Source organism: Triturus cristatus, chromosome 10 (genome assembly GCF_964204655.1).
Source record: "Triturus cristatus chromosome 10, aTriCri1.1, whole genome shotgun sequence".
NCBI classification, from domain to species: Eukaryota; Metazoa; Chordata; class Amphibia; order Caudata; family Salamandridae; genus Triturus; species Triturus cristatus.
In genome coordinates, this window is record NC_140593.1 from 1164686645 (window position 1) to 1164710095 (window position 23451).

The window sequence follows — 23451 nt, forward strand, 5'->3', positions numbered from 1 at the left end:
TGAGCACGGGTCCCACGTCTGGGAATACCCATCCCACTTAGGGCGAAAAGCGTTACAACAAACAAATGACGGACGGAATGCTGAAGTTTGGCACATCTACCAGTACTTTGTGTAAAATCACACATACATAGTTTTCTATGGACCAAGTAGCTTGAAACCTTTTAAAAGTCATATTATTATTACATGTATGAAGTATTTTTGTTGTTTTGGCCTTGTGGAGTTTAGATAAAGATACTTTAATTTGCTAAACTGGTATGGTGTCCATTTGTGGTGTTATGACTGTATTACTGTGCGTTATAAGTACAAATACTTTACATATTACCTTTGGTATAAGTCTGTCTACTTGTGCCAAGGTACCAAGGGGGTGAGCAGGGGTTATCTAAAGTGTGTATCCCCTTTACCCTAACTAGAAGCAAGGGTCCCTACTTGGACAAAGGTACCTACCTCTGCCAACTAGAGACCCCCATGACTAACACTCATCTAACTAACTTTCCCACTTGTACTCCTGCTAAATGTGGAGCAGGACCGGGGGGTTGACCTCTCCCTCTATCTGGGGAAGACTGGGCTGAACTTCAAAGGTGGCAACACCTTTGCAGCTACCCACTTTGGAAGTCCATTCCAGCCTGGAGGAGGTATGAAGTACCTATGCCCAGTGCAGGCTTCGCTTCTGGCCTCTGAGACTGCAGGATCTCACCCCATGAGGTCAGAAACATATCTGGTGGTGGCAGACTGGCTATGACTAGTCAGAATCCACACCAGTGTTTGGCAGGTTTTCAGGGGACCCTCCAAAGGGTCTCCTGTTTGTATTTATTAATAAATCCCACTCTGGCATCAGTGAGAATTTATTAAGACAAGATGTTTGATATCAAGCAGCTTAGGGTACAGGGAAGCCATCATGGAGCTAGGAAAGTCGTAATGAAAAGTATCCAGGCCATGCACTCTTCATGGCTTCCCTGTGCACTTACAATATCCAAGGACAGCTCAGAGATTGTAGGGTCATATCAGCTCAGGCATATAGGACCATACATGGGATTTTATCGGGGATCCTGAGAGTGGATCGCCCGATAAAAAACGGAGGGGGCATAGCAATGATACATAAATTATCTACAGACTGCTCGATGCAAGAGGCAGAGATTGGTTACTGCGAAGCTGCCTCCTTCACAATAAAGGCTAAAGCCAAGCAGACGATAAATGGTTTCCTGATTTATAGAACTCCGGGGCCAGCATCAGGTTTCAGGGAAAGCCTTATGGACTGCCTAATCCAACTAGCACTACACTATAGTAACCTGTTACTTCTGGGGGACCTAAATTTACATTTTGATAGCAATTTGTGCGGGGAAGCACAAGCCTTATGCCAGAAGATGGCAGGTTTCCAATTAGAACTCAAATCTACACAGATAACACATCAGTTAGGGCATTTATTAGCCCCATTGTTTCAAACTGCCAGGGACTGACAGTTGATTGCCCAACAGGGTCCCATGGTCGGACCACTACTTAGTGGCCTTTGTAATCCCTTTAACAAAACCATCTTCAAAAAGGGCCTCATTATATAACAGCAGGCATAGGTAATGGAGAAATTTCAAGGAAAGCAGCTTTACACAGACTCTGCTATCAAACCCCCCCTCCCTAAACACAGACATTAACGAGGCAAATCAGGAAGTAAATAATTGGATGGAAGGTGCGCTGGATGTGGTGGCTCCATGGTCAACTAGCACCCCGCGCAGACGCACGAAGAGTGCACCATGGTTTAACCAGGATTTAAGGATGGCAAGAAAGGCGTGTAAAAGGCTAGAACATAAATGGAGGGAGGGCTTCTTAGACTCAGATAAGGCGGTATATAAACTGAAGCTGAGACAGTATCATGCACTTATAAAGAAAACACGGGCTGCTTACTACACGGGGAGAACTGAAACAGCAGACAACTCATCTAGGGAATTATTCAGCATCTTTACAGAACTAACCTCACTGGAAAGAACAGTAGCACCAGCCCCTTGTTCAGAAGAATTATGCAATAAAATCGCAGATTTCTTTGCTGAAAAGGTATCCAAGATTTATGACACTTTCCCAGACAATGCTCGAAATGGACACTTAAGCCACAAGGAACAAATGAAGGAGTGGGGGGAAAAAGCTATAGAAGAGCTGGGAAAGATAGCACTGAGTGTAAAATCGGGCTCGCCAAAAGACCCATCTACACCTAAGGTCATCTGTGCAGGATTAGGGACAATACTACCCTACATCCAGCAGCTGTTAGAGACCTCCTTCAGAGAGGGGAAGGTACCTGATATGTGGAAGTGATCTATTGTCCGCCCACTGAAAAAAAAGCCGACAGCTGACGGGAACGTAATGGAAAATCTACAACCGGTCTCACTGCTCCCTTATTTTTCAAAAATAGCTGAAAAAGTGGTCAATATACAGCTAGGGGCACACATTAAGAAACATGCCCTACTGCACCCCACACAATCAGGCTTTAGATCAACCTACTCAACTGAGATAGCACTCCTTTATGCTACAGAGTCAGTACGAAAGAGAGTGGAAGAAGGCCTGATGACTGCGCTGGATCTCCTAGACCTCAGCGCAGCATTTTACACGGTGTCACATGAGCTGTTAGTACACCGACTCAGAAGGGGGCGTGTAGACGGGGTTGCCCTAAACTGGTTGGTCTCTTATCTGCACGGACACAGCTTTCAGGTGTCACAATCTATGTACACCTCCAAACACATCAAGTTAACACAGGGGGTGCCACAGGGTTCAATCTTGAGCCCGACGTTGTTTAATCTATACGTCACCCCCTTGGCAGAAATTGTGGAGAAACACGGTGCCACGATAGTGTCATACACAGATGACACACAGCTTGTGATCACCTTAGCTCTGAATTCAGCACTAGCTGCCAATAGCTTTGCAGAATGCCTGAAAGAGTTAGCCGGGTGGATGGCAGATAACTGCCTGAGACTAAATGGCAGTAAGACAGAAATATTGATAGTCTGGAACACTCTATCCATCTGATCATCGACATGGTGGCCAGCAAGATTAAGACAGGTCTCCACCCCGAAGACGGAGGTGAAGAACTTGGGGGTATGGATGGACTATAGACTATCCTTTGAGACCCAGATCAAGAGAGTTGCAGGCAGGTGTTTCGGAATCCTCAGAGTATTAAGGAAACCCTAGATATTTTACCTCTGGCGGTAAGAAAAACCCTGCCCCATGCGCTTGTTACATCTAGATTAGATTATGGAAATCTAATGTATCTGGGTGCCAACAAAAAAGGACTCCAGAAGCTACAATCTGTTCAGAACGCAGCTACCCGCCTGGTTCTGAATCTGCCAAGAAAAGCACTTGCAGGGCAGATGTCCATTGTACCTCAGCGATCTTATGACTCCATACAAAACAGGAAGGCAACTGAGATCCACCGGGACCCATTTGGTGAAAGTCCCAAGGATTAGGAAGGCACGAATGGGTGAACGCTCTTTTGGCTAAATGGCAGCAAAAAGCTTGAACTCCCTACCTTTGTCCCTCCGGGAAGAACCATCAGAGAAACTCTTCTGAAAAAAATAAAAAACGTGACTTTTCACCCAATAAGTATGAATTGATACATGAATCTGTGAGACACTATTTCCTGAAGTTCGCAGTAATTTTTAAATAGCGCGGGGATACACCAGTGGGTGTAACCAGGCGCTCTACAAATGCAGAAATATCAAATATCAAATAGCGCACCCTGCCTTAGGGCTTTAGGGCATGCAGTAGGGGTGACTTGACACACATGCACCTAAGCAGCAATTTGTCAGAACTTATATGCACATCCACATTAGTCTTTTTTCCAGTTTTAGTTTCACGGTAATTATCAATATGTTTTTTTTTAAATTTCCTTCCTATTCAGCCTATAGTGCTCTCAAATCTAACCTCCTCCTCTGCTCGTAGAAGGAAAAATAGACCCGTAGAGAAGTCCAAAGGCTATTCCACTAAGGTCACACACTAATTGCACATCAGTTGAGGCACATTATAGGTATTAGTCCTATAAGAATTTCATATAGCAATAAAGTCAAAGAGAGTTTTGAAGTCCACAAACAATTCAGAGAATTTCGTTAGTTATCATTTGTTTATTATTCTTTTCTTGGATTGTCCAAATTTCATTATAACACATAACAGCCGACACGTGTTTCGTCCATCCGGACTTTTTCAAGGCTCATTGGAAAGTAAAGTCTCTCTCCATAGACATGTAATCAGAAATAGATGACCACTTCTTGTTTGCATTCGTCAGCCCTGGCATTAAACGGTCAGTGTTCCATGTGATAATTTTCTAATGCCTCGAACACTCCCCACGCTAGTGATCAAATTGTCACGGCCAGGGAGACATCATAACGCTAAGGTACCGATATATCAGAACGTCTGTGTTCCTTTCCAATGTCTTCTGAAGGACCCCTGTCACCATCAGTGATGTTGGACCCCACTTGTACTCTTATAATTATCCCATCATAGTCCTTGTCGAAAGTATCCCCCAATAAGGGTTGCCTTACAAGCAAAAGGTTTACCGAACAAGTCGTGATAAACCTGTCGACGGCACCCGTAACCTCGTCTTCTCTTCCGTAGGAGAATCGGCCAATGAGACATTGGCCGATTCTCCTACGTGACAATTTGATCACTAGCGTGGGGAGTGTTGCTATATGATGTGCAATTAGTAGGGGTGACTTACCTATATCTCATTCAGTGTGCTAGGGCATGGAACAGAGGGCTGTGTGCCATGTTGACTCTTCAGATTTCTCTGTACCAAGACACCAAGCCTGCAGTGGCAATTTGCATAGTCTTGGTGAGGGGTCCCAAGGGTGGCACAATTAGTGCTACAGCCCCAGTGGAGCCTCGTCAGTACCAATGCCCTAGGTACCAGGGGTACCATTTACTATGGACTTTAGGGGTAGCTGAAGTGGTGCCAATTGTGGTACAATTTTACTGGAAAGAACACTGGTACTGGGAGCCTGGTTGGCAGGGACCTAGTACACCTCAGTCAAAGTTGCATCAAAAACTAGGAAAAATGTGGGTGTGTTACTGCAACAGACACCCAGTTTCTCACAGATTTCACTTATACAAAACCATTGAAATTCAGCAGTTATAGTTACCTGAGGTAGCTATAACCAATGCACTGCTTAGGACCTCACATTTTACATCACTCATGACATACTCAGTGACATCACTTATGACATCACTTATGGCATCATTCATGAATCACAAATTACATCACTGATGACCTCATCCACAGAACCACTCACACACCCACTCACATCCCCATACAACCTCTCGGAATACACCCACTCATACACCCACACAGCCACTGACTCACATACCCCTTCACAGACTCATACAACCACTGACACACACACTTACTCACACATACAACCACTTGCACAACTACTCGCTCACCCATACAGCCACTCACAGACCCACAGAGCTACTCACACACCCACAAAACCACTCACACACTGACTTACCAACTCATACAGCCATTCACACACTCCCTCAGATACAAAATCAACCACTCACATACCCATTTACACCCCCACACAGCCACTCAAATACCAACTCACTCACCATGCAGCCAGTCACAAAGCCACTCGCCCATAAAGCTACTAACAGGGCTACTCATTTACCCATACAGTCACTCACACTTCTATTCACTCGACCGTAAAACCACTTACATACCCATTCACACATCAATACAATCACTCATGCAACCTCTCACTCATCTATACGGCCACTTACACAAATACTTACTATGAAAAATAGTCCCTCAGACACCGACTCACTTACCCATACATCCACTTACAAATACAGTCACTCACCCATAGATCCATACACACACCCACTCAGTCACCCAAACAGCCACTTGCACACATACCCATCCACCCATTGAGTCATTCACACACCCACCACAGTCACCGATACAGCCACTTACACACACCCTCACCCACCCATACAGCAGTCACTCACACAGTCACTCACTCACTCACCCATACCAATACTCTATACACCTACTTATACACCCAACCAATACACCCACTCCCACACTGATACAAACAGTCACAGTATCACTCAGATGACATGTATTAGAAACAGTATCACTCAGTAGTACAAAAAGAATAGTAATTTAACTTATGCAGTAACTCAGTTTATATCTTAAACTGCCAGAAACTTGTATGAAACACTTCAACTCACTGGATGATGTCATCAGTGATGTCATCAATTATGCCATTTGAGATGTCATCAATGATGTCATCAGTGATGTCACTGACCATGTCATCAGTGATGTGATATGTGAGGTCATAAGCAGTGCTTTGCAGGGGCGTGAGTTATAGTTAGCTCAGGTAACTATAACTGGTGAAATTATATAGTTTGTTTGAGTGAAACCTGACCCTAACTATATCCTGCCTGTAACCTTTGGCTTTGCCAGTGAATTTCTATGTTTAAAAAATCTATTTCCTAACTCTAACGTCCCTGTAACCTATGTTTTTTTAAGTGAATTGCTAGGGTTTTAAACTAGTAGGCGCATTTGCAGAGTGGATGAGAAAGGGGATGGAGCCTCCAACCGGCTCTCAGTAATCCTGCTGTGTGGAACTTACTGCTGGTAACAGAAGGGCTTCTTGGCCCCCATGGACCCTCAGCATCCAAAAGGACTTTATTCCTCAACAGGTAGTTTGCCAGGAGAGTGGTGGCAGGGACTGATATGATCTCTCAACAATCCTGCAGTATTGGGCTTACTGGAGGTAACAGGAGGGGATGTGGGCCCCCAAGGACCCTCAACAGCCAAGGGCACTTCATTCCCCAACCAGTAGTGAGTCAGGAGGCATGTTTTCAGAGTGGTGGAGAAAGTGGGCGGGGTCTCCCACAAGCTCTTAGCAAATTCACTGAGTGGGACTTATTAGAGGAAACAGGAGGGGTTGTTGGCCTGCAACGACCCTCAGCATCTCAGGGGACTTCATCCCCCAACCAGTAGTGTGCCTGGAGGTGTGTTTGCAGAGTGGTGGAGAAAGGGGGCGGGCATGAAATGACGTCTCAGCAATCCTGCTTTGTGGGACTTACTGGAGGTAACCGGAGGGGTTTTGCCTCCCAAGGACACTCAGGAGCCAAGGGTGCTTCATCCCCCAACAAGTTGTTCCCAAGGAGGCCCCTTTACAGAGTAGTTGAGAAAGGGGGACGGGCTTCCAGCAACTTGCCCTGGGGCTGGCCTTTTTATTTTTTTAAGTTTATTGGGAAAGGGTGGCACGTGGCCCCCCTCCCTGGCCGATTTCTGCCCCGTGGACACCATCCTCCAGGCTTTTCTAAATTATATTTGTAGTACAGCCAATTACAGCCCCCGGGGACCCCATCCCCAAGTGCCTCACCATTAGTCCTGGGTGCATTAGGACCAGAAGGGGATCCTTAAGGCCCCTCTGGTCCCTGCCAGCTCCCTGCCTCCTGTGGGAGCGGGTATTGCTTTCAGACACAGTGAGCTGCTGAACATACAGCTCCCTGTGTCTTAAAGAAATTTGCTTGTTTCCCTGCTAGCTTGAGAGTGGGCAGGCACACAAATGAATGCTCCTCTTCCAGCAAGCAAGAGCATTTCTCAGCTCTCGCTTATGGAAGCAGAATGTTTGCTGTTGCTTGGTGGGTGCAGTTAAAGCTCCCACCAAGCCACAGCAAACAGCTATGTCACAGGGTGACAGGGAGAAGTGTGGCTCAATGGTTAGAGCGGCAGACCCTGATGCAGAGGTCTGGCCCGGGACCAGGGTTCAATTACCCGCCTCGGCGGGTCTTGGGCTCAAAAATTCCACGGACCTGACAATTCTCGCCTCGGTGCCTATTCCAATCATGGAGTCCCACTCTGCAACTCTGGGCAATAGCTTGCTTAATCTCCACAACGGCCCCACAACGCTAAGGATGCCTGGCCTCCACCTTGGGGGTGCCCAGGAGTGGACACCTCACAGGGAAAGCCAGGATGGGTTCCACAGCGGTATTCGTACAAGCGCCTTGAGACCCTTGCGGGTGAGTAGTGCGCTATACAAGTATCAATTTACAATTTTTACAGGGTTGGGCACCTCAGGACATACCAGGATCCAGCCTGGGGGAGGTGGTGGTCCCCAGGGCCATCTATGTCTCATGAGAAAGGCGCTTCGGCCCCCGTCCATTGTTAAACTTTAACCCTGGGCGGTAGTGGTCCCTGGGAGCCCGCAACAGGCCACTCACATTTATTTATTTCAGCCCTGGGGAAGTGGTGGTCCCCAGAAGGATGTATGATGTTACAACGCATGCTTTTACAACGCATGCTGTTACAACGAAATTTTTACAACGCAAATGCAGTGACAACGCAAGTCTTTACAACGCAAGTCTTTACATCGACTTGCACTAGATGGCGTGCTAACATTAAAAAAATGTAATTTACTATTCTAACTCCAGTCCACGTAACAGTAGGGAAGGTGTTTGGATAGTAAACTACACTATTTTTAATGTTAGCACGCCATCTAGTGCAAGTCGATGTAAAGACTTGCGTTGTAATGGCATGCGTTGTCAATGCATTTGCGTTGTAACAGTTTCGTTGTAATGGTAGTGCGTTGTAAAAGTTGCGTTGTAAAGGTTGTTCCCCTCCCCAGAACAGTGGTGGGATGCCTGGACGCCCTGCGCTAATGTTATGTTTAGCCCCAGATAGGTGGTGGTCCCCAGGGTGTGGGCGGCCCCAGCGGATCCACTGCATGCATATTTTTAATGTGGTGGAGAGGTGGCAGTACCCTGGTCTTCGGGGGTCTATATTTAGACTTGAAGTCTAACTTTAGACCTGAAGTCTAAAATTAAACTTCAGGTATAAAGTTAGACTTCAGATCTAAAGTTAAACTTTAGGTCTAATGTTAGACTTTAGGTCTAAACTTTCACTTTAGGTCTAAAGTTAAACTTCAGGTTTAAAATTAGACTTCAGTTCTAAAGTTAGACTTTAGGTCTAAAGTTAGACTTCAGGTCTAAAGTTAGACTATTGGTCTAAGTTTATCTGTATTATTCTGGCCTTTGGTGTCTGGATCCTGAAATTTCAACCGTTATTTCTGGGATGAGGTAACTTATAAGTAACAGATACATGCTGGCTGGGTTTTGCTTCCTGACATATATATCCTTTGACCTATGGGTATAGTCAACCTCTCATCCGAGAATGCAGCATATCCAGGAATCTGTCATGATACTTCTGGTGAATGTAGTTGCATGTGTTTTTATAGAGTGTTCAGACATGTGATCATGGTATCTGCATCAGTGCTGTGTGTCTTGAGGCGTGTTTGTGTATTGATGTGTCTCTGGTAGGTACATGGAATAGTGTCCTTGGTGTTTGTTTGTTTGTGTTTGTGTATTGAGGTGCAGCTACATTGCTTCCTGCTTTATCTTAGCTTCCACAAAGGTTATATTATTCAAAAGGTTGCACAGAGCTCTCAATGCTTGTTTCTGTGTTGTGCCTTCATGGATGAACTGGAAGCTAAGATATTTAGGAAACAAGCAGATTTTGGTTGTAGTATAAATCACCAATGAGCACAACAAAAGTGCAAAAACAATAACAGGCAAATAGAATGCAAATGCATTAAAAACAGGGTGTACATTTTACCAAGAGGTGAGGCTTCTTTTTCCTGCAAACATCTTTAAAATAAATTAGTATGATAACTGTTCCAAATCTGAGTTAAAGCCCTTCTTCTGCTTTCATTCTTGAGCTGTGTGTGCATATAGTTCTATAAGTTTTGAAAAATCCCTCCATATTAAAAACTTGCTTTTTATGCAGTGCTCTAATACCTTATTCCTGCCATTTCTAAGCATTTCAATAGCCCCTGTTACTAGTACACAATATAATGGTACTCAGATTACAAAGAAGTAAATTAATCAGTCTCTTCCAGTGTGGACTTGGTCTGCATGTGCTCCTATGTCTGCCAAAGCACAGGTTCAATTTGCCTGACAATTTATTTCCCTGAAGCTGCTTGCCTGCTTCCTGCCAGTTAAGTAGGCTTTCTGCCTTGCACAAATGCAATGGCAACTAGGTTTCTGATTTATTTTATAGACTTCATCCTTCCTTCCAATAAACAGATTAGCAGGGTTTTATGCTGGTTCACATATTAGACACCCAATTCTTTGATGAATATTCTGTTATTAACAACAGCAGTGTACATGAAGATGTCAGGGAGAGGGCAGGTCAGTGACTTTTGGAATACAGTTTATAAACCTTTCTAAGAAATTGAGAACCACAATCCTAGTCTGGGTATGTCACATACACCACAAATTAAACTATGCTCACCTTCTGGTAGCTTGGCACAGAGCAGTCAGGCATAACTTAAGAACCAACGTCTAAAGTATATGTGCATCACTTCAAGCTGTAACACAGTGAAAACACCGTAAAAAGTATTCTTTAAAAAGGTATGAATTTTTAAAGAATAAATGTGAATATAGTGCCTTGGGGCGTTAGCTGGTTACGCTGGACTGGGTCAAAGTCAAGACTTCAGGCTAACCCTGATGGAGTGCAGGCCAGATACAAGAGCTCTGCAAGGCTCCCTGAACAAAATTACCTTGATCCTGGTCGCAACAGCGAGATGTGGGGTGCAGCCAAGCAATGTGTTGGTGTTGATACCGAAGACGTGGTGATGCATTGAGTTTCTCTATCCAACGATGGTGATGCATCGGTTACGGAGATGACACGCCAGTTCAAAGGTGTATTGGTTCAGTAGCCGATGCACCAGTTTTCTCCACGCAGTTGCAGGGATGTGTCGGTCACCTGTCACTGCAGTTGTGGTGATGCATTGGTCCTCATGAGTCAGTTCCAATGGCGATGTGCTGTTTAACCCCGGGTGCAGTGGGCGTAGTGGGCGTAGCGGGGCTATGCAGAGGGCTACGGAGTTGAGACCAAACTCCCTGGAGCTCTGCTACGCCACCCGCCTCTCACCACCCATTAACAATTGCTTAAAACTGAAATAAAACTACTTTTGAAGTAAATAAAAAACACTTACCTTGGCTGCGGCGTCCCCGGGCTGCTCTCCTCCTCTTCATCGCCATCTCTGGGGAAACTGCACATGTGCGGACGCGGGCGTATGCACTTTAAAAGTAGCTTTGTTTCAGTTTTAAGCAATTGTTAATAGGGGGGGTGGAAGACGGGGGTTGCCAACTCTACTCCGCCACAGAGTAGGCAAATATCGGCACACTCCGCAGGTGGAGCAGAAGTCCCTGCCCGGGGTTAGTGCTGTTTCTGTTCTCATCTGATATGTGGAAGCGAGCTATTGTCCGCCCACTGAAAAAAAAGCCGACAGCTGACGGGAACGTAATGGAAAATCTACAACCGGTCTCACTGCACCCTTATTTTTCAAAAATAGCTGAAAAAGTGGTCAATATACAGCTAGGGGCACACATTAAGAAACATGACCTACTGCACCCCACACAATCAGGCTTTAGATCAACCTACTCAACTGAGACAGCACTGCTTTATGCTACAGAGTCAGTACGAAAGAGAGTGGACGAAGGCCTGATGACTGCGCTGGATCTCCTAGACCTCAGTGCAGCATTTTACACGGTGTCACATGAGCTGTTAGTGCACCGACTCAGAAGGGGGGGTGTAGACGGGGTTGCCCTAAACTGGTTGGTCTCTTATCTGCACGGTCGCAGCTTTCAGGTGTCGCAATCTATGTACACCTCCAAACACATCAAGTTAACACAGGGGGTGCCACAGGGTTCAATCTTGAGCCCGACGTTGTTTAATCTATACGTCACCCCCTTGGCAGAAATTGTGGAGAAACACGGTGCCACGATAGTGTCATACACAGATGACACACAGCTTGTGATCACCTTAGCTCCAAATTCAGCACTAGCTGCCAATAGCTTTGCAGAATGCCTGAAAGAGTTAGCCGGGTGGATGACAGATAACTGCCTGAGAGTAAATGGCAGTAAGACAGAAATATTGATAGTCTGGAACACTCCATCCATCTGATAATCGGCATGGTGGCCACCAAGATTAGGACAGGTCTCCACCCCGAAGACGGAGGTGAAGAACTTGGGGGTATGGATAGAATATAGACTATCCTTTGAGACCCAGATCTAGAGAGTTGCAGGCAGGTGTTTCGGAATCCTCAGAGTATTAAGGAAAACCCTAGATATTTTACCTCTGGCGGCAAGAAAAACCCTGCCCCATGCGCTCGTTACATCTAGATTAGATTATGGAAATCTAATGTATCTGGGTGCCAACAAAAAAGGACTCCAGAAGCTACAATCTGTTCAGAACGCAGCTACCCGCCTGGTTCTGAATCTGCCAAGAAAAGCACTTGCAGGGCAGATGTCCATTGTACCTCAGCGATCTTATGACTCCATACAAAACAGGAAGGCAACTGAGATCCACCGGGACCCATTTGGTGAAAGTCCCAAGGATTAGGAAGGCACAAATGGGTGAACGCTCTTTTGGCTAAATGGCAGCAAAAAGCTTGAACTCCCTACCTTTGTCCCTCCGGGAAGAACCATCAGAGAAACTCTTCTGAAAAAAATAAAAAACGTGACTTTTCACCCAATAAGTATGAATTGGTACATGAATCTGTGAGGCACCATTTCCTGAAGTTCGCAGTAATTTTTAAATAGCGCGGGGATACACCAGTGGGTGTAACCAGGAGCTCTACAAATGCAGAAATATCAAATATCAAATAGCGCACCCTGCCTTAGGGCTTTAGGGCATGTAGTAGGGGTGACTTACCTATATCTCATTCAGTGTGCTAGGGCATGGAACAGAGGGCTGTGTGCCATGTTGACTCTTCAGATTTCTCTGTACCAAGACACCAAGCCTGCAGTGGCAGTTTGCATAGTCTTGGTGAGGGGTCCCAAGGGTGGCACAATTTGTGCTGCAGCCCCAGTGGAGCCTCGTCAGTACCAATGCCCTAGGTACCAGGGGTACCATTTACTATGGACTTTAGGGGTAGCTGAAGTGGTGCCAATTGTGGTACAATTTTACTGGAAAGAACACTGGTGCTGGGAGCCTGGTTGGCAGGGACCTAGTACACCTCAGTCAAAGTTGCATCAAAAACTAGGAAAAATGTGGGTGTGTTACTGCAACAGACACCCAGTTTCTCACAGATTTCACTCATACAAAACCATTGAAATTCAGCAGTTATAGTTACCTGAGGTAGCTATAACCAATGCACTGCTTAAGACCTCACATATTACATCACTCATGACATACTCAGTGACATCACTTATGACATCACTTATGGCATCATTCATGAATCACAAATTACATCACTGATGACATCATCCACAGAACCACTCACACACCCACTCACATCCCCATACAACCTCTCGGAATACACCCACTCATACACCCACACAGCCACTGACTCACATACCCCTTCACAGACTCATACAACCACTGACACACACATTTACTCACACATACAACCACTTGCACAACTACTCGCTCACCCATACAGCCACTCACAGACCCACAGAGCTACTCACACACCCACAAAACCACTCACACACTGACTTACCAACTCATACAGCCATTCACACACTCCCTCAAATACAAAATCAACCACTCACATACCCATTTACACCCCCACACAGCCACTCAAATACCAACTCACTCACCATGCAGCCTGTCACATAGCCACTCACCCATAAAGCTACTAACAGGGCTACTCATTTACCCATACAGTCACTCACACTTCTATTCACTCGACCGTAAAACCACTTACATACCCATTCACACATCAATACAATCACTCATGCAACCTCTCACTCATCTATACGGCCACTTACACAAATACTTACTATGAAAAATAGTCCCTCAGACACCGACTCACTTACCCATACATCCACTTACAAATACAGTCACTCACCCATAGATCCATACACACACCCACTCAGTCACCCAAACAGCCACTTGCACACATACCCATCCACCCATTGAGTCATTCACACACCCACCACAGTCACCGATACAGCCACTTACACACACCCTCACCCACCCATACAGCAGTCACTCACACAGTCACTCACTCACTCACCCATACCAATACTCTATACACCTACTTATACACCCAACCAATACACCCACTCCCACACTGATACAAACAGTCACAGTATCACTCAGATGACATGTATTAGAAACAGAATCACTCAGTAGTACAAAAAGAATAGTAATTTAACTTATGCAGTAACTCAGTTTATATCTTAAACTGCCAGAAACTTGTATGAAACACTTCAACTCACTGGATGATGTCATCAGCGATGTCATCAATTATGCCATTTGAGATGTCATCAATGATGTCATCAGTGATGTCACTGACCATGTCATCAGTGATGTGATATGTGAGGTCATAAGCAGTGCTTTGCAGGGGCGTGAGTTATAGTTAGCTCAGGTAACTATAACTGGTGAATTTATATAGTTTGTATGAGTGAAACCTGACCCTAACTATATCCTGCCTGTAACCTTTGGCTTTGCCAGTGAATTTCTACGTTTAAAAAATCTATTTCCTAGCTATAACGTCCCTCTAACCTTTGTTTTTTTAAGTGAATTGCTAGGGTTTTAAACTAGTAGGCGCATTTGCAGAGTGGATCAGAAAGGGGATGGAGCCTCCGACCGGCTCTCAGTAATCCTGCTGTGTGGAACTTACTGCTGGTAACAGAAGGGCTTCTTGGCCCCCATGGACCCTCAGCATCCAAAAGGACTTTATTCCTCAACAGGTAGTTTGCCAGGAGAGTGGTGGCAGGGACTGATATGATCTCTCAACAATCCTGCAGTATTGGACTTACTGGAGGTAACAGGAGGGGATGTGGGCCCCCAAGGACCCTCAACAGCCAAGGGCACTTCATTCCCCAACCAGTAGTGAGTCAGGAGGCATGTTTGCAGAGTGGTGGAGAAAGTGGACGGGGTCTCCCACAAGCTCTTAGCAAATTCACTGAGTGGAACTTATTAGAGGAAACAGGAGGGGTTGTTGGCCTGCAACAACCCTCAGCATCTCAGGGGACTTCATCTCCCAACCAGTAGTGTGCCTGGAGGTGTGTTTGCAGAGTGGTGGAGAAAGGGGGCGGGCATGAAATGACGTCTCAGCAATCCTGCTTTGTGGGACTTACTGGAGGTAACCGGAGGGGTTTTGCCTCCCAAGGACACTCAGGAGCCAAGGGTGCTTCATCCCCCAACAAGTTGTTCCCAAGGAGGCCCCTTTGCAGAGTAGTTGAGAAAGGGGGACGGGCTTCCAGCAACTTGCCCTGGGGCTGGCCTTTTTATTTTTTTAAGTTTATTAGGAAAGGGTGGCACGTGACCCCCCTCAATGGCCGATTTCTGCCCCGTGGACCCCATCCTCCAGGCTTTTCTAAATTATATTTGTAGTACAGCCAATTACAGCCCCCGGGGACCCCATCCCCAAGTGCCTCACCATTCGTCCTGGGTATATTAGGACCAGAAGGGGATCCTTAAGGCCCCTCTGGTCCCTGCCAGCTCCCTGCCTTCTGTGGGAGCGGGTATTGCTTTCAGACACAGTGAGCTGCTGAACATACAGCTCCCTGTGTCTTAAAAGAAATTTGCTTGTTTCCCTGGTAGCTTGAGAGTGGGCAGGCACACAAATGAATGCTCCGCTTCCAGCAAGCAAGAGGATTTCACCGCTCTCGCTTATGGAAGCAGAATGTTTGCTGTTGCTTGGTGGGTGCAGTTAAAGCTCCCACCAAGCCACAGCAAACAGCTATGTCACAGGGTTGGGCACCTCAGGACATACCAGGATCCGGCCTGGGGGAGGTGGTGGTCCCCAGGGCCATCTATGTCTCATGAGAAAGGCGCTTCGGCCCCCATCCGTTGTTAAACTTTAACCCTGGGCGGTAGTGGTCCCTGGGAGGCCGCAACAGGCCACTCACATTTATTTATTTCAGCCCTGGGGATGTGGTGGTCCCCAGAACAGTGGTGGGGTGCCTGGACGCCCTGCGCTAATGTTATGTTAAGCCCCAGATAGGTGGTGGTCCCCAGGGTGTGGGCGGCCCCAGTGGATCCACTGCATGCATATTTTTAATGTGGTGGAGAGGTGGTAGTACCCTGGTCTTCGGGGGTCTATGTTTAGACTTGAAGTCTAACTTTAGACCTGAAGTCTAAAATTAAACTTCAGGTCTAAAGTTAGACTTCAGATTTAAAGTTATACTTTAGGTCTAATGTTAGACTTTAGGTCTAAACTTTCACTTTAGGTCTAAAGTTAAACTTCAGGTTTAAAATTAGACTTCAGTTCTAAAGTTAGACTTTAGGTCTAAACTTAGACTTCAGGTCTAAAGTTAGACTGTTGGTCTAAGTTTATCTGTGTTATTCTGGCCTTTGTTGTCTGGATCCTGAAATTTCAACCGTTATTTCTGGGATGAGGTAACTTATAAGTAACAGATACATGCTGGCTGGGTTTTGCTTCCTGACATATATATCCTTTGACCTATGGGTATAGTCAACCTCTCATCCGAGAATGCAGCATATCCAGGAATCTGTCATGATATTTCTGGTGAATGTAGTTGCATGTGTTTTTATAGAGTGTTCAGACATGTGATCATGGTATCTGCATCAGTGCTGTGTGTCTTGAGGCGTGTTTGTGTATTGATGTGTCTCTGGTAGGTACATGGAATAGTGTCCTTGGTGTTTGTTTGTTTGTGTTTGTGTATTGAGGTGCAGCTACATTGCTTCCTGCTTTATCTTAGCTTCCACAAAGGTTATATTATTCAAAAGGTTGCACAGAGCTCTCAATGCTTGTTTCTGTGTTGTGCCTTCATGGATGAACTGGAAGCTAAGATATTTAGGAAACAAGCAGATTTTGGTTGTAGTATAAATCACCAATGAGCACAACAAAAGTGCAAAAACAATAACAGGCAAATAGAATGCAAATGCATTAAAAACAGGGTGTACATTTTACCAAGAGGTGAGGCTTCTTTTTCCTGCAAACATCTTTAAAATAAATTAGTATGATAACTGTTCCAACTCTGAGTTAAAGCCCTTCTTCTGCTTTCATTCTTGAGCTGTGTGTGCATATAGTTCTATAAGTTTTGAAAAATCCCTCCATAATAAAAACTTGCTTTTTATGCAGTGCTCTAATACCTTATTCCTGCCATTTCTAAGCATTTCAATAGCCCCTGTTACTAGTACACAATATAATGGTACTCAGATTACAAAGAAGTAAATTAATCAGTCTCTTCCAGTGTGGCCTTGGTCTGCATGTACTCCTATGTCTGCCAAAGCACAGGTTCAATTTGCCTGACAATTTATTTCCCTGAGCTGCTTGCCTGCTTCCTGCCAGTTAAGTAGGCTTTCTGCCTTGCACAAATGCAATTGCAACTAAGTTTCTGATTTATTTTATAGACCTCATCCTTCCTTCCAATAAACAGATTAGAAGGGTTTTATGCTGGTTCACATATTAGACACCCAATTCTTTTATGAATATTCTGTTATTAACAACAGCAGTGTGCATGAAGATGTCAGGGAGAGGGCAGGTCAGTGACTTTTGGAATACAGTTTATAAACCTTTCTAAGAAATTGAGAACCACAATCCTAGTCAGGGTAAGTCACATACACCACAAATTAAACTATGCTCACCTTCTGGTAGCTTGGCACAGAGCAGTCAGGCATAACTTAAGAACCAACGTCTAAAGTATTTGTGCAACACTTCAAGCTGTAACACAGTGAAAACACCGTAAAAAGTATTCTTTAAAAAGGTATGAATTTTTAAAGAATAAATGTGAAAATAGTGCCTTGGGGCGTTAGCTGGTTACGCTGGACTGGGTCAAAGTCAAGACTTCAGGTCAACCCTGATGGAGTGCAGGCCAGATACAAGAGCAATGCAAGGCTCCCTGAACAAAATTACCTTGATCCTGGTCGCAACAGCGAGATGTGGTGTGCAGCCAAGCAATGCGTTGGTGTTGATACCGAAGACGTGGTGATGCATTGAGTTTCTCTATCCAACGATGGTGATACATCGGTTACGGAGATGACACGCCAGTTCAAAGATGCATTGGTTCAGTAGCCGATGCACCAGTTTTCTCCACGCAGTTGCAGGGATGTGTTGATCAGCTGTCACTGCAGTTGTGGTGATGCATTGGTCCTCATGTGTCAGTTCCAATGGCGATGGGCTGTTTAACCCCGGGTGCAGTGGGAGTATTGGGCGTAGCGGGGCTATGCAGAGGGCCACGGAGTTGAGACCAAACTCCCTGGAGCTCTGCTACGCCACCCGCCTCTCACCACCCATTAACAATTGCTTAAAACTGAAATAAAACTACTTTTGAAGTAAATAAAAAACACTTACCTTGGCTGCGGCGTCCCCGGGCTGCTCTCCTCCTCTTCATCGACATCTCTGGGGAAACTGCACATGTGCGGACGCGGGCGTATGCACTTTAAAAGTAGCTTTGTTTCAGTTTTAAGCAATTGTTAACAGGGGGGGTGGAAGACGGGGATTGCTAACTCTACTCCGCCACAGAGTAGGCAAATATCGGCACACTCCGCAGGTGGAGCAGAGGTCCCTGCCTGGGGTTAGTGCTGTTTCTGTTCTCACAAAAGCAATGATGTTTTCCACCGCAGCAAGCAACCAGAGAAACTTCCAATGGACCAGGCACAGGAGCAGCAGGTAAGACTTTGATATCCCTGAGTCTTAGAACAGGAGGCAAGCCAGCATGCCATTGGAGATCATTCTGGGTTCAAGTCAAAGATTCTGGGTCTTCCTCAGCAGGGCAGAGGATAGCAGGCAGCAGGGCAGCAGAGCAGAAAAACAGTTCTTCCAGATAGGCAGCTCAGCAGAGTGGCAGTCCTTGTAGCACCAGCTCAGTTCTTTCTCCTGACAGATTTTCTTCACTGGTCCAGTAGTGTCTGATTTGATGGGGTCAGAGAACCAGTACTTATACTCAGTTGTGCCGTTGATGTGGAGGTGACTTCAAAGAGGGGCTTTGAAGTGCACAGAGGTCCTCCCTCCTAGCTCCAGCTCTAGACTCACCAGAGGGGGAGATGCAGCCTTTTGTGTGGGGAAAGGACAATGCCTATTTAGGAGAAATCGCCTTCCTCCCATCCTGCGCAGGATGACCCATCAGGATGTGGATGGCTACTCATCACATCTAACCTTCTCTTGTGTGAGGCTATCTACAAGGAATGCACAAAGTCTAGGTGTCACCCACCCCACACTTGTATTGGAGACAGGCTGCAGGCACACAGAGCTAACAGCAGAGAAAGGCCATCTTTCCAAAAGTTAAATTTCTAAAATAGTGATCATACATTCAACATTGCCAGCAATGAAGATTTATCCTTACCATTCCAATGAAATGAAACCGGACAGAGCTACTCCTTCTCAATCAGAAATTACAGTTTATAACTGTGATAAGGAATTCCCAATGTTAATCTATGGGAGGGGTAGGCTTTAGTGAAAAACAAATATGGGTGTTTTTTACTACCAAGACATAAAAAGCCTGAAAGTAAATGTTTTACCTTTCAGTTACACAGCGCCCTGCCCTATGGGCTACCTAGGGCCTACCTTAGGGGGTAGATACATGTAATAAAAGGGGAGTTTAAGGCTCGGCAATGGGTTTTAAAAAACAGGTCGACATACCAGTGGACAATGCACACACAGGCTCTGCAGTGACAAGCCTGCGGCATTTTAAAGTGCTACTTCTGCATGTGACCCAATCAGTGCTGCAGGCCCACTAGTAGCATTTAATTTACAAGCCCTGGGCACATGTAGTGCACTCTAATAGGGACGTATAGATGAATTAACCATGCAATTGTGGATAAGTAAATCAAACCATGTTTAGGGGAGTAGCACATGCACGTTAGCACTGGTTGGCAAAGGTAAAGTACTCAGAATCCTAAGGCCAACAATGAAAATACAGCAACATTGGAGTCAAGCGGGCAAAAAGTATGGAGGAAGACCACTCTAAGGCTGTCATTTCTAACAACCTTTAATAGCATCTTTTTCATAGTCAACACTAACAACAAAAATCTACTTAACAGAAGATATGAGATCTGAGCACTCCTTGATCTGTGGTCATTTAAAACAATAGCCAAGCATTTTCGGCTACGATGACCCGCCTTTATAAACGTTTGTGGATTTCCAAAGTTTGTTATCTGCTTAGTAAAACAAGCTCCAGAAGAGAGAATTGGTTGTGAGGTTCAAAGTTGCTAATTGCAGATGCATCAGTTTAAAAAAATATCTACTAATGTACGAAGTCTGCCACTTGTTTTGATATTTTAAGTCTTAAATGGCAGCAGCTATCTCGACTAAGACCCACTCTATTTATCACAATTGGGTAAAATTGAAACAGTAACTGTGGCAAGTAGGGTGAACGCATTTTTCACTATATCTTATGCCTAGTGCATGCCATTTTACAGTATCCTCCTAGAGGTCAAACAGGGCTGAGTAGAAATTGACAGTAGCATAGCATTTAGGCTCATATACATAAGCCTATGGCAGTACCAAGATCATTAAAAACATCCTCTGTTGACCCATTACATGCTCCAATTATTTCCCTCAAAACTTGCTGTGGAAGTGAGAGCAGCATCAGTACTTCATTGGGGAAAAGAGGGCTCCAGTGATAGGCTGTATCAGGGAACAAAGGGCGCAGGCGACCATGAACTCCCAAGACCTAACGGATATTGAGGGAATTGGTGGGTGGATAAGGAGGGGGAAGAGCAATATATAGAGCACAGGGGGCAGTGATGTAAGGTGGCATCAGTGCACGGTAGAGAGAGTGAGAAAACACATACACTTCCAGTGAGTACTGGAAGAAAAAGAAAGAAAAATATAGTTCCCTGTTGTTCGCCATGGAAACATACATGTCTTGCAATCAAAAGGATGGTAAAGGAGCAATACTCAGGGCAGCAATAAACAAAAAAAGAGATGGAAAAAAGCGATTGAAAAAAGAAATGCAAATAAGAAGGACAAGAAAAACAACTAATCATGATCAATGAGTGCCCCGAACAGCTACACCAAGTATTGGTATTGTACACAATAGTTCTTTCGAATGCAGTGAGCTAAAACTGTCTCTAAACTAGACCTAAAAATTGCCCCTTAGGATAGATGGACACAATTCAAAAATATCTGGCTCCGGGTTGCATGTTACCGCATACGCTCTAAAACCAGGCTCATCTGAGGACTATTCCCAAACTAATGCTTCACATGCTGTTGTGGTGAATGTATTAGCAAATCAGAGATTTCCCTCATACCTGAGGAATCCTGTTGACCCCAAGGACTCTGGCCATAGACACAACTCCTGATGAAGGACTATCTCCGATGAAGGCAGCAAGCTTGGGTGACGAGCTACAGCTGTAGTTTGGGGTACTCTTGTTCCTGCCTGACAGCAGCCACTGCGCCACTTCGATGGTCTCAGCCTCTGAATGACAAGAGTCGAAGATCTGAAACCCCAGCGTTGTTTTGGGTAAAAGCTTTTTATTTTCATTGACTTCATCAGTGGCAAAGACCATGGCCAGGATGGTTTGGTAGACCTCAATAGAAATTCTAAACATATAAAAGATAAGTAAATAAAAATGTAGTGAGACTGCAGCTAGAAACTGCCTGCTAAAAATGAAAAGAGATTTAACTTTAATTTAACAGGAAGAATTATGTCTTGGAATGGAATAGAATTATAGGCAGTTTTCAAAGAAATTGAAAGTTTGAATTTTTATTCAGCTAAACGTTCTGTAAATCATTTGAAAGGCAACAAACATAAAACACTGAGGTCTATCTATAAATAAAAAAAAAAAACTGCCTTCATGTAGACTGGACTATAGCACAAGCATTATTTTGTCCAGTGTGGACCAAGACAATTGTATACCACATGCTTCAGGGGCTGCATAAACATGAAGTTGAGCTTTTCCAAGAGGCACTATATAAGATTTTGAGATTACCTTCAGATAGAGATAGTATTGTCTGTAGAATGTTGTTTCTAAGCCAGAGCCTGATGGGATTTGTACCCAGGATGCTTTTGATTGTAATCTTAGAAATCTGAAGTTTAAGTTTAAATCATTTACTGGCTGTCAATTACCGAGGTTTCAATATGAGGATTTTCCCAGGAACTCTCTAATTGTGCATAGATTATGAGGTAAATTTACAGCAGCCAGGAGAGGTCTCTTCATTGCATGCTTTTATAGAGGGCCTGGCATTTCTTCTCTTCTAATTAAGGAGGTCACATGTCAGATCTTTGTCTATTTCTGAACAGTCAACCAACAAGATCTTGTTTGGTGTGGGAGCTAAATTACAATCTTGCAAACATGCAAAGTTTTATTTTTAAATTGCAGAAAAATTAATGAGCTGAGAATTTGATGTTTATTAAATACCTATGGAGTAATGCAGGGGGATAAAAGGGGAGCTTTCTGTGTACCTGGGTTGCTCCTCCCCCATTGATGCCTGGAAGTGTCAGCTCTGGAGGTGGTAACCTTTGTTTCTGGTGCCCTGTGGTTTTTTCCTTTTGCACTGCTGGAAATGTCACTGAGGGACTTCTAGCTGCAGGGAAATGAGATGCATTCGCCAAACGGTGGCCCTGGAGCTTTTCTGCCACTCACTCAACACCGAGAAACACACTTAACAGAGACATTCATCTACAGAGAATGTCGGGTGGGAAAGTGAATGTTTTCTGGCCTCAGGCCAATTAGGAGCACGTTCTCCCTAATACAGGGGTGTACTTAAAATATCGACCATCTCATGTCTACTGTTTAACAACAAAAATTAGATCAACTTGAGTCACAGCTAACAATGGGGCATATTATCAAGACAGGCGATACAATTATCGCCGTTTCTGCCAAAACGGCGATAATGGGCTTGATAATATGCTCTATGGAATTCTAATTGAAGCTCAGGTTAGATGTCCTTCCCATCTAACATGGGCTTCAATTGGAATTCCATAGAGCATATTATCAAGCCCATTATCGCCGTTTTAGCAGCAGTTTTCTAATAATAGTAGCAGTTTTCTAATAATAATTTTATCGCCTGTATTGATAATATGCCCCAATGATTTTAAAATGTTGTACAAGCGTTATATCTGAATTATTAGTTCTAATTAAGCAAATTAGAAATGGCAGTGTTCAGTTTTCAGGAAGGGAACATCAAACGGAAATATTCAAATAATGAGGGTCATCACTTTTGGCAGCGTCTTCGAGCTGGAGGGTCCTTGAAATGCAAGTTGGAAGCCGGGAAAAAGCTCTCCAGATGAAAGGGAACAACACCCCCAAATATGACATCCCCCTCCATTGAGTATGCCTCCATGTTAGTGCTGGCGAGCACGCAGTGCGGCGTGGCGGTGGCCATTGTAGAGAATTCCTCTGCACAGAAGAGAAGTAGAAGAAGACTTCAAATGCCGCCATCACAGGCTTTTCTTTTAAGTCGTCGGTAACTCTGGATCTAGGAATGCAAAAACAAAAGTCATCTTATGATTTACACATTCAACAGAGGGCAGAATGCACAACTCTGCATAGTGAAGCCAGTACTCACAAACTGTGGGAGCGGGTAAAGTTGGATA

At 44.7% G+C, this 23451-nt stretch overlaps 1 protein-coding gene across 1 annotated transcript in view; it reads right to left on the reverse strand.

Moving 5' to 3' along the window:
• The window catches only part of LOC146796852 (extracellular calcium-sensing receptor-like), a 49676-nt gene extending 26436 nt beyond the window's left edge, over positions 1 to 23240 (reverse strand). The window contains exons 1-2 of the mRNA XM_085631389.1: positions 23074 to 23240; positions 21164 to 21455 (exon numbers count right to left, since the gene is read on the reverse strand). Of these exons, the coding sequence (XP_085487515.1) occupies positions 21164 to 21455; positions 23074 to 23240 (459 nt within the window). The remainder of the gene's footprint in view (positions 1 to 21163; positions 21456 to 23073) is intronic.
• Positions 23241 to 23451: the final 211 nt, after the last annotated feature.